The sequence below is a fragment of the Euphorbia lathyris genome, chromosome 1 (assembly GCF_963576675.1).
Source record: "Euphorbia lathyris chromosome 1, ddEupLath1.1, whole genome shotgun sequence".
In the NCBI taxonomy this organism is placed as follows: domain Eukaryota; kingdom Viridiplantae; phylum Streptophyta; class Magnoliopsida; order Malpighiales; family Euphorbiaceae; genus Euphorbia; species Euphorbia lathyris.
The window spans coordinates 78,612,267-78,624,800 of NC_088910.1; the positions used below are offsets into that span (position 1 = coordinate 78,612,267).

Genomic DNA, 12,534 nt, shown 5'->3' on the forward strand with positions numbered 1-12,534 from the left:
TGAGATCAAACCCCATCAAAACCCTCAGCCGCTGCAGGACCCAATGATAGCTCCCTTCAGTCTCATCTTTAATGATGACATACGCGATCTTAAAGTTATTATTGCATGGCGTCATCCCAACAATTTCAACAAATGGCATTTTTTACTTGTTGGTTTTGTAAGATGACTCAATGCCGATGTACCAGTAATAGGTCCTGAATAAATCTACTAATTCTAGATGTGCCATAAACATATGCGTTATCACGCCAGAATGAGGATCAACTTGCGTTTAATGAACATACTTGTTCTGGAGAGCAATATGATAGAACTGACTAGCCAGGTCTCTACCTTCGAACCCATCCTTCCTCATCTTATCCATATAATTGTAGACGTGTTTAATTGTTGGGTTATCTTCGGGATGCTTTTCTTTAACGGCTGCTAAAATAGAACAGGGCTTTGCTTGAGCCGAACTCATATCACGCACAATTAATTTAGATGCGGTACTGAGTCCGCTCATCTGCCCACTTCCCTCTGGATACACACGTAACGTATGATTGTGCTGACCAGTTAATCCAGCCTTAGTCTGTATCCCCCAACCAGAAAGGTCTGAATGTTGATAGGCTTTAATCTGAAATTTACATTTGCACGCTTTAGTTTTACTTTTTCTTATTAACCCTGCTTCATCCGTTCTCCCTCTGTAGCGTTCACCCCGTGAACATCTCAATAGCTTTTGCTTTCCCCCATGTTTATGCGAAGATATTATAATCTCTAACCCATTTCGAATAGCTACCTATTTTGCCCAATCAACAGCATATTCACACGAAGGGAAAACGATGTCCATTATGAAACGGGAACTGTAATCAATGTCATCGGGTTGCCAATCTTCTAACGGTTCCTTAATATATAAAAAATGCATAATAGGTATTAACAATACGTGCAAAAAATTAAAAATTAAAATTCGGATGCATAATAGGTATTAACAGTACGTGCAAAAATTAAAAAATAAAAATTCGGGACTTGTTCGGACAACCTGCCCGTTAAAAATTAAAATTTCGAGCTTGTTCGGGCCTTTAATGGCCTAAACGGGCAGCCTGCCCAGCCTACGGGTGGAACGGGCGGCGCATGCCGCCCGTTCAGGCCAAAAAACAAAAAATAAATAAAAAACGATAATTTAAATTAAATTTAGATCGTAATAATACCTCGTGTTCGAAATCATGGTCTTCAGGAATGCTCGGGTCCATTTTCATCAAAGTCGGGTTTTTTAGCTTGGGAGAGAAAGAGAGAGAAAGGATTTTGAGTTTTAGTAGGAAATAAATGAGAAGGGCGTAAAAGAGGGAGCGGTGAAAAGTAAATTAGGTGCGATATTTAGCAATACCCTAAATTTAATTTTATATTTTGAGTTGTAAAGAAAAAGAGGAGAGGATGTCTATGAAAAGCGGGTTAAAATGAAAACATCTACGGCTGCCTTCCATACAAATGTGGTCTTGTTTTATTGCCTTTTCTATAATTTACTAAGATTCAGATTGAATTATGGGAAGCTAAGCTAAAAGGTTGTAGGGTTTGATAGGAAATTTAGCATATTGTTGACATCTGCAGCCAGAATCAGTTTGCTCCGGGAAGATCATCAATTACAATTAGATACACTGTACACATCCCTGTATGTATGTATGTATAGTAGGCATTAGGCATTATATTTGTTTGTCATCATTCTCATCCACCGCATTACAAAATCTAACATTTTGTAACAACTAAAAGAAGAATTAATGCCAATCATGTTGTAATGAAGGATTCCGTTGCCAAATAAAAAATAAAGTGGGACAATAGTTTTATTCAATTTACCTCATCATCCCATTCAATTCAATTGTACAAAAAGTTCTTATCATGTTCTATTTATTGACTCTATATACTACTCTGGCATTATAAGAATTCTTATAATAACAGAAAAATATTATAAGGTTGCTTTTGAGCATAATATACTCTACCCTGCACTTGATACTTCCTACATTATTTATATAAGGTTGCTGTCTAATGATTTGATAGTTTTTCTACTCCACATTGCATTGCTGGGGTCAAATCTCAGCTCCCATGTAGGCCAGTAATGCAGATCTTGCTTCAATGTTAATACTCGAGGTTTCCCATTAAGGTGAACCGTCCTTACACGGACGAATTCCCCATGCCCTAATTCCTGATCAAGTATAGCAGCAATAAAACCAATTATGTATTACATTATATCAACAGCAATAAAACAAAAAAAGAAAGAAAAAGAAAATGTGGAGTCAATTCTGAGCATAAGTAATTACTATTATTACTTGAGAGCATGCATGTATATATTACCTTTGTTACATTAATGAAGGCATCTAAATTAGGTGTTGGTTTCCCATTTATTTCAACTATCCATTGAAGAGCATATAAACCATATCTGTGTACAGGACTTCCATGACACCACCTAACAAAAATATGAAGTTTGTTAGAAATGAATTCAACAAGCTGAAAGCTTCAGGCATGACTCATAAATGAATCAATGCACACACATATATATATCATCAGTTAAATTTTATCTACAATCGATCTTTCAAAATAATCGTTGAAGATGGGAAAACAAAAAGAGAGATATCACATCAAGGTCATTCAAATACTTTCTAATCTGCAACCTTTCTCTCAATCTTCAGTTAGCCTCATCATCCACTTCTCTCCATTCACAAAGATATGAAGATATAAAGGCTTTCAAAAGGGGTAAGCAAGCACTCTGTAGAAGTTTTTTCCGGAAACAAAAATCATAAATGTCTTAAATATACTCCCTCCCTCACTTTGGATATCTGGGTCCACTGCTTAATTTCTCCAGTACTTCCCCAGTGGTGCTGCCATTTCACAGTACTCTTTCCATTCAATAACCATTGTAACTGTTTTTTGAACTTCCCATATAGGAACATCCCCCTTTTACCCTTTAGACAGTAGATATGTGATGCCATTCTCAACTGCTTACTACCATCTCTACCAAAAAAAAAAAAACCAGCAATATTTCCCTGCAGCAACAGATTTTACCTAGCCACATAAACACCATGACCTTCGTCAGGAAGAAACCCAAGAGCACGAACTGCTGGATGAGGATCCTGAACAATGCAACCACACCAATTTATAATACATGTTGTACCAATCCCATCCCTAACATCTGTTCCAACATGAAGATCAATTTCACATCCCTGAAAAGCAATAGAGACATTATCAGAACCGGTACAGTTCCCTTGAGCAAAATAGCCATAAACTAATAATTCAATAGACAAGAGCAAGAAACTGAAGTCCAAATAATCTTATTGATTGCTAACCTGTCGAAATATGGTCATATTAAGCTTCCCATCATTATCTTCGCTCTTGTCTAAGGCTTGGCAAGCATATTCTATGTCATGGAAGCAAGTGACTGGCTCTTTGTTGACTGCCAAAACCATATCCCCTTGTTCTAATAGATTTTCAGCTTTTGATCCCGCCAAACAACCTTTGACACGTAAGACCTGTCGTCTAATTCGATCTTTCTTGACAAGAGCCTATAGAATATAGAAATCAGTAGTCAATGAAAAAGGCAAAAAAGAAACTACAAGGACGAGAAGTAAAACTATCTAGTCAACCAAATCAAAAAAATAATGAATCCTATCACTCAGTACATCAAGACATCAAGCTTGTCTATAATTTTTGGTAAGTTTCAGCTATAACATCTAGAACTTCATGTCAAGTCAATATTATAATCAACATATCAAAACCATATACATTTAAGTTTGAAATATTTGACATTCATGAGCAATAAGAAAACATCAAACTAATGCTTTTTTCCTTTATGTCTTCAATAGAACACTAGAGGGAAAAATACATGCAAAGAAAAATAAATAAATAAAGAGTTAAAAAGCAACATACTTGGACCCAGTGATCACTCAAACCAAAGCTTCGCGCTTTTGAAAGCAAAGTAGGATAAAACTCAACCTCCAAAATCCTAACAAGTGGCATTGGCCTGCTGATGCCATTTATGAGAAAAGGTGGTCCTTTTGCCCCATGCGCAATTTTGTCAAGGACTTGGCTTATAGCATAGATAGGGATTCCTCTAACAAATTGATGATCTTCTGATGTATTGCAACCATATTTCAACTGAAATTAAGAACAAAGCATTATACTATGCCAAAACAGGATGCAGTTAAGAAGAATTAACTAATTTATGTACCTGTGTTGAAAAGCTTCCCCATATAGCTTGGACCCTTCCAAGCTCATCAGTCAGCACGCCCGAAAATGTACTGCCAAAATCTGGAAGACAATATAATTTGATCGGAAGATACTGTTGAAACATCCATTTATAATACCCACGCTATTAATGATGCAATTCTCACCAGTATCAAGTTCAATGACTTCCATATTTGTCGCTCTATAACGTGGACAATCAGCTGACCCAATATTCAGAGCAGCACAAGGGTTGGTCACAATGGATTTCCTAGATGTCGCTTGTAGGCTTCTACTTAATCCCACAAGATATACCGAATCTCCACGACGCAATGTTGGCTCTGTCCAAAATCATTAATATTAATTATAAAAAACACACACACAAAAGGGAAATGAAGTTTGGTAAGAGTTGATATGTGGATCAAATATATTCACTTGAGCAAAACCAGATGACAATCTGTATCGCAAGGGAAACACAACTTTTTTGGAAAAGTCACAACAATGGTAATATAAATTTAGGGACAGAATCAGTACAAGAATGCAGAAAGCGTGACTACCAGGAAGCAATTCAGCAGCACGAACCGTGGAGGCACCAGCAGGTCCTAGGTCTAAGGGGTTATAAGCAACGAGAGCATAATTGTGAACAGGATGAAGAAAAATCACCTGGAAAAAAACATAATCATTGATCAAAACATATGCAACTTTGTCTTGATTACGTAATTGTTATAAGAATGTACCTCGCCGGGAATTTCAATCGGAAAAGCAGCGAAGGACAACATCACGTCTGATGCTGATACTGCAACAGTGTTTCTGTCAACTGCTACTAATCCCATATCCTGAGAATGATAAACGATGACACCAGTCCCAAAAAAATGCTGTGAATGCACACCATCAAGCATGATTGATGGTGGGACATGAACCTACAAGCATAAAACAATCTGTCATGCTGGAAAAATAAGCCGGTGTTCCAGAAAAATTTCCCCTTATTCTTTAATATAAAATATCAGACCATGTATTTTATAATAAATTATTAAATAGTATGAAAAAGAAAGTTTTAAGATACAAGAAAAATGAAAAATTAAATTAATCCCCTTTTTCTGATACATCCGGAGAAATGGAACACCAGAAACAAGCACAAGGGAAACAGAAATGTTTTCTGAAAGTAACAAAGACCTTATCTTTTACAAGTAAAATAATCTCTCATTGAAAGACAGGCAGACAGAAAATAGCAGATGAACCCTGCTGTATATCTTTCAGTATTGCAATTAAATCGGCAATGAGACCTAACTAGTATCTATAATAATATGTAATAGAATAAAATTTCTAAGAGCTTGAAGAAAATGAATTAAGGATGAAATATAAGCTTCACAGTGCAAATAAAGAGAAGTAGAATCTCTTTCACTGATTGCCAGTCCTTACATATGTCCATTAATTATAATTAATGGCATGCTTCAGGTTTCATGATATGCAAAGAAACATAAACCAACAATGACAAGCCTGCAATAATATATTATATCCTACACTATAGAATTGTATTATTTTATAACATGCTCGACAGTCAACAAAGCAGAGAGCACCCAGAAACATACAGACACAGATATAAAAGAAAACAATATAGAACGAGTAGTACAACAGTTAACGAAATGTAATGATACGGAAAACTCAACAATAAGCTATTGTACCACATATTTTTTAAAGCTAATTCTTCCAACTTAATCAGTATCAGAGTGAGAATATAGCAGGAAAAAGTTACCATCAGCAGCACTATTTCATGATAAAAAAATAATAATAATTTACGAAGTACATAAAAATTGCACATATAGCACCACAAGAAATCCAGAAATCAAACAACAATGAACAATTATTTTATTCTTTTTAAACTATGAAAAACCTGTCAGAACTTTACCTCAAACATTACAAGTGTGGGCTCTATCACACTTTCAGCAAATGAAGCATTGGCCGCTCCTGCATTTGCACCCTGAAGATCTCTGAGAACTTCATTTTCCACAGAACTCCGGTTCCCCATATTCACTTCTCCACTTCCATGCTGTACTGAAGAGTCAACAGTAATTCCATTGGCAGACAAATCTGATACCCTTCGTTTCTTTGTTCCGACATCTGATTCATCTCGAGAATGTAGTTCCCCAGAAGCATGTTCATCACTGGTTTCCATACTGGTTACACCATCAGTCAACTCTGGGTTGCTACCTTGATTTGACTGTTGCATATGAGTTGCCTCCTTACTCAAGCAAACAGTTTGTCTAGGTAAAACTTGTCCACTATCAGTACTATGAGATGATAGTTGCAGAGACCCGGGTTGAATAGCAGGCTTTGCTATCCACAACCCTGAGCTGTCATCACGAGTGTATATCTGTGGAGGGGCATACCATTCGTGGCGATCAACTGTAACCAGGACAGACTGCCAGCACCATGTGGATCAAAAATTATCAAAATAATCCTGATTTATATAATCACAATCTGTACAAGAAGAGGCAGAATCTTCCTGGCGAATGGCCACAACTCAATAGCAGAAAATATATTTCAAATTACATTCTATAATTTGCATAAACAGAGTGCTAGCATCATATGGCTAAGAAATGTCAATGTATGTCCTAATTTATATAATCACAATCTGCACAAGTTGAGGCAGTATATTTTGGATGAATAACCATAACTTGATAGCCCGAAACCCATTTCCAATTACAACAATATCCATACTATTTACAAATTTGGGCATTCTACATAAATGCTAAGGCAGAGATATTTTCAATTAACTTCATTGCTTTTAACAATTTGATTGGAGGGAGAAAGAGATCCATTAATTTGGCTTAACTTACTCCCCCAGAGTATAATATGTTGATGAAAGGCTAATTCATCAATGACCGCACCAAAGTCTGGGAAAAAAAATATTCACTTAGTGACAGATGTTACTGTGATTAGCCACCATGTACCTTCCTCCGATGACGATCTGTGTAGCTTAGATATTCCAATGGGACCCTAGCACCCCTAGAAAGCTTTGATAGAACAGAGATTAGTTCATCAAGATGTGATATCTCCTCACCAGCAAACTTCTTAATGATGGCATGGCGAGGAACTCCAGCTCTAAATAGCATATATCTGCAACAAGCAAACAAAACAATTCAATTCAATGAAAATGGACTTATGGTTCATGCCAAACTAAATCAAATAAATCAAAAACAACCAGGATGTCAATCTCCAGATATAATGGCTTGCTACCATGATTTTAAGTAACAGAATCCGCCAGCAGTACCATGCTAATGTTTGTACAGAGTGAGTAATTACGAGCTCTTAAGCTGATAGTTAATGCCCAAGAATAGCTTTTATTATTATCTCTAACATACCCCTTACACGAATGCCCCCGGGCTTGAAGCGTGTACAATACAGCCCCATCTTACCATGTGTTGAAATTTAATCAACAAATGGCGTTGTCAGGATTCGAACCCTCGACCACTTTGTCTAAGAGGCTCCGATACTATGTCAATGAACCATTTGAACCAAAAGCTTAAGCTGATAATTAAGGCCTAAGAATAGTTTTCATTATTTTCTCAGACATATTTAAGGCCAGCTATTAGTAGGCCTCAAAAATGTTATTGTGATTTCAATACAGAATTTTAGTCTCCAGTTTAACCATTTATTGGAAAAGCTAACAGTGGGTCCACTTCTACATGCCAGATCATAACCAGTAAAAGATAAATACTGCACAATAACATCTAAAAATCTAAAATAAGCAAATGGAAAAATTAGACCTTCTGAAAAAAAAAATCCAATCAACATACAGCACATTCAATTCTCAACATAATTTCAGAAAAATAACCTACCCTGGTTCTGAAACATACACCAGACCGCACTGGAAACGAAAATTTCTAGCCTGTTTCAGAAAGAGGATAAAACTTTGAAGTTATCAATAATGAGCTAGAGAATGAAGTACATGACCAAATGCAAAACTGAAACCAGAATTCTCAATGTTTGACTGTATACTAAACCCAATTTTGGTTAAAGAATGAGTTAAACCACATCAAGAAGAAAAATAAAATAAGCCAACTATTCACGAAAAAAAGTGTAGAATTTGAGAGTTCATGTTTATACTGTGAATTAATAGTACTCCAAAATTGTAAAACAAAAAAAAAACAGGTGCCACATGCCATAATACATCAGCTCCTTAACTTGTGAACAGCAAGCTGAGCATTAATGATAGAAAATGAGAAACCAAACAGTATAACGCAGAAAAGAAAAAGGGCTATGGTAAAAATTTAGCCGTATGGTTATTGGGGGAGAGCGGATTTAGTCTCCACATACAAAATAGTGCAATCTTAATCCTAACGTTTAGCGGATGATACAATTTCAACCTCCAACATTTTGGCCATCCAATAAGGTTTGAAATTGCACATCTCCTGTTAATGAAAAAAACTCATCTTTTGTTAATGAGGTTTATTGCACTGTTTTGTACGTGGAGTCCAAATCCGTTCTCCCCCAATAACCATAGGGCTAAAATTGTACCTTATCGCAAAGACAGACCCCTTTGCTTCCACAGGGAAGTACCCATCCCCAAGACTAAAGTGAATCATAAACTAATACCCAAAAAGCTGCCTTAACTTCTCAATACACACCAAAATATATACCAGCTGAAGTTTCCCTCTCTCTCTCTCTCTCTCACCTGTAACTAACTCCCACTAAGAACCAAAACCACAAATCCTTATATTCCTAATCAACTCTATATACCTGTATATCATTCTCTAACAAATTCTCTATTAAAATTGGAAGGCAATGGTACTCTTCCATTTCGGTTCAATTTCATTTTTATTGAATGTAATGGTCTTCCTCCATTTTGGGCGAAGGTTTACTGGTCTGTTCATTCTAGTCCGTGAGTGAAATGGCAGATCTAATGATTTTAATCATTAATTGATCCTTTAAACTCACTTCCATGGCCACAAGAAAATGATGCCTGCAAATGGAAGGGGATTAAAGAGTGCATGAATGGAACAGTGACTAAGTTTTAAGCTTCAAAGGGAACTCAATCTCAGGCCAAATCCTGAATCTCTCCAGCTTAGTTAATCTGAAATCCCTCCTCTAGCAATCTCTGACACTGATAATACCGGTGGGCTTGAAACCCCAAATGTCTCTGCAACATCCCGAAGCCACCTTTGAATCCAAATGGTTCTGTTAATGTTTCCGCTGATAAGGTTACAGACTGAAGTTCCCTTTATGTCCATTGACCCTAAAATTAGTGGTTTAACCAATCTGTTTACACTCAATTTCCGTGGCAGTGGTGTTAAGGAATATGATTTGTTTTTGTTGAAATACTGCTTCGAAGTATCTCGAGTTGATTTTAAGGAAACTTGTCGAAAATGGGAGTAAGAGAAAACTGTTAATAAAATACGAACTATGGTTCAAGTAGTAGCACTAAAATTAGTGGTTTAACCATTGACCCTAAAATTAGCGGTTTAACCAATCTGTTTACACTCAATTTCCGTGGCAGTGGTGAATGTGATACGATAGCTGATGGCAGCCTGCACACCAACAGATTTGTTTTTGTTGAAATACGTGTCTGCTTCGAAGTATCTCTGAGTTGATTTTGAGGAAACTTGTCGAAAATGGGAGTAAGAGAAAACTGTTAGTAAAATATGAACTATGGTTGAAGTAGTAGAAGCACATCATTTTGTTGTTGTCCAGTCTAGTTGAAACAGTTTTCTTGTATGGAAAGATATTCTAAAACTCCGCCTGTGAGGGTCACTTGGTGGCATTTACAGCCGGTCCCAAGCCCGGACAAAGGAGGAGGGTTGCGGTAGGTTTGTGGCGGCCAACGTAAAACTTAGCCACATCTTATGACATGAACCATAATATGAATATCGTGGGGGCGTTCCCTACTCAGCGGTGCGCTGCACTTCTTAGACCCGGGTGTAGTGAAAAATATGCAAGGGTTGCTAGGTCGTCGCCCTGAAGCGGCGCGCCACCCCAAGACCCGGGGGTGGTGTCAAATATGCAAGGGTTGCGGGTAAATAAGCTAGTCCATGGTAATGGTAGGGGTAGGGGTAATAGGTTACGCTTTGGGACATGGAACATAGGCTCTTTGACAGGAAGATTAGCTGAAATTGTAGATGTTGTGAAGAGGAGGAGAATAAATATAATGTGCCTACAAGAAACCAAATGGGTTGGAGCCAAGGCTAGAGAGATAGTTCATTGGGGTTATAAACTGTGGTACTCAGGAAAAGATAAGGGTAGAATGGAGTAGGAATTCTTATTGATAGGGAGTATATTGATGATGTAGTAGCGGTGTCTAGGAAGAGCGATAGGATTATGAGTGTTAAGCTTGTGATAGGAGATGAGGTTGTGAATGTCATAAGTGTATATGCGCCACAAATAAGATTAGATGTGTCTATAAGACAAGCTTTTTGGGAGGACTTGGAGGAAGTGGTGCAATAGGTTCCTAGCGATGAAAAGATGGTACTAGGTGGTGATCTCAATGGACACGTAGGTTCTAGGCGAGATGGGTTTGAGAGTGTTCATGGAGGGTATGGTTTTGGAGATAAAAATGTAGCAGGAAATGATATCTTGGAATTCGCATCAGCCTATGATATCTTGGAATTCGCATCATGAACACATGGTTTATGAAAAGAACATCCCACTTAGTGACTTATCGGAGTGGCGGTAATGCGAGCCAAATCGACTTCTTCCTAGTAAGGAGTGCTTGGAGAAAGAGTTATATTGATTGTAAGGTGATCCCTGGTGAGAGTACGACAACCCAACATAGAGTAGTGGTGCTTGATTTTCGAAGTAGGAGATGTATGAGAAAACGAACACCACAAGTGGAGACTAAGATTAAGTGGTGGAAACTGCAAGGGGAGAATCAACAAAAATTTGTGGATGAGATGGCCAAAAAAGATATTTGGACTTGGAATATGGATTTAGATATAGATTCGATATGGACTAAGATGGAGCATAGTATAAGGGAAGTAGCGAAGGAAGTTCTAGGGGAATCTAAAGGTAGCATGCCACCGGGTAAGGACACATCTTGGTGGACAGAAGAAGTACGACAAGCAGTAAAGAGTAAGCGAGAATCCTATAAAATATTAGGGAAGTGCAGGAGTGATGAGAACTACGAAAAGTACAAAGAGGCTAAAAGGGAAGTAAAGAAGGTCATACGAGATGCTAGAGCAAAGGTGAATCGGGATCTGTACACAAGATTGGATACGAAGGAAGGGGAAAGAGACATATATAGAATTGCTCGGATGAGAGATAGGAAGACACGAGATCTCGGAAAAGTTAAATGTGTAAAGGACGTGGACCAAAAAGTCCTAATTGGAGATAAGGATATCAAGGAACGATGGAGGTCCTATTTTGATAACTTATTTAATGGAGATCGCGGACAAGAGGTTGGAGATATAAGTACCCCTCATGATATGATAAATCGTGAATGCATACGAAGAATTCAAAAGGGTGAAGTCAAATGGCATTAAATAAGATGAGATTGAAGAAAGCAGTAGGACCTGATGGCATCCCTATTGAGATTTGGAGATGTTTGGGAGAGAGAGGAATCGAATGGTTGACGACGTTCTTCAACAAAATTTGGAGAAACAATAAGATGTCATCCGAATGGAGGAAAAGTATCCTAATCCCGTTGTATAAGAACAAAGGCGATGTCCAAGATTGTGCCAACTATCGAGGAATCAAATTAATGAGTGACACTATGAAACTGTGGGAGCGGGTGATCGAACAAAGGCTAAGGAGGACGGTGAAGATCTCGGAAAACCAGTTTGGCTTTATGCTGGGAAGATCAACTATGGAAGCCATCCACCTAATGAGACAATTAATTGAGCACTATCGAAATAAGAAGAAAGACTTGCATATGGTTTTCATTGACTTGGAGAAGGCGTATGATAAGGTACCAAGGGAAGTACTTTGGTGGGCCCTAATAAGGAAAGGCATTTCGCGAAAATATGTTGACATCATAAAGGACATGTATGAGGGAGCATGCGAGTGTACGCACCAGTGTTGGGAAGACTGAAGAGTTCCTTATTACGATTGGAGTGCATCAAGGTTCTGCACTAAGCCCATTTCTTTTTGCCATCGTTATGGATGAACTAACGAATTCACTTCAAGATGGTATACCATGGTGCATGTTGTTTGCAGATGATATTGTGTTGGTTGATGAGACGAAAGAAGGCGTAGAGAGGAAGTTGGAACTATGGAGACAAACTTTAGAATCTAGAGGCTTTAAGCTGAGCCGGAGTAAGACAGAATATTTGGAGTGTAAGTTTAGCGGCGATAGGAGTAGGGAGGCAGGGACAATCACCCTAGATGGGAGAGTTGTTCAGGCATCGGATTGCTTTCGGTATTTAG

The 12,534-nt window shown here is 37.8% G+C and overlaps 1 protein-coding gene across 2 annotated transcripts in view; it reads right to left on the reverse strand.

Annotated features, from left to right (window-relative positions):
• Window positions 1–1,780: 1,780 nt before the first annotated feature.
• The window catches only part of LOC136202813 (protease Do-like 7), a 38,847-nt gene continuing 28,093 nt past the window's right edge, over window positions 1,781–12,534 (reverse strand). For both annotated transcript variants that reach the window (XM_065993724.1, XM_065993715.1), the window contains 12 exons: window positions 8,016–8,065; window positions 7,128–7,293; window positions 6,083–6,595; window positions 4,914–5,096; window positions 4,734–4,839; window positions 4,347–4,517; window positions 4,184–4,263; window positions 3,883–4,110; window positions 3,303–3,518; window positions 3,022–3,179; window positions 2,314–2,425; window positions 1,781–2,164 (listed from right to left, as the gene is read on the reverse strand). In XM_065993724.1, coding sequence (XP_065849796.1) covers window positions 1,988–2,164; window positions 2,314–2,425; window positions 3,022–3,179; window positions 3,303–3,518; window positions 3,883–4,110; window positions 4,184–4,263; window positions 4,347–4,517; window positions 4,734–4,839; window positions 4,914–5,096; window positions 6,083–6,595; window positions 7,128–7,293; window positions 8,016–8,065 — 2,160 coding nt within the window. In that variant the 3' untranslated portion in view covers window positions 1,781–1,987. The remainder of the gene's footprint in view (window positions 2,165–2,313; window positions 2,426–3,021; window positions 3,180–3,302; window positions 3,519–3,882; window positions 4,111–4,183; window positions 4,264–4,346; window positions 4,518–4,733; window positions 4,840–4,913; window positions 5,097–6,082; window positions 6,596–7,127; window positions 7,294–8,015; window positions 8,066–12,534) is intronic.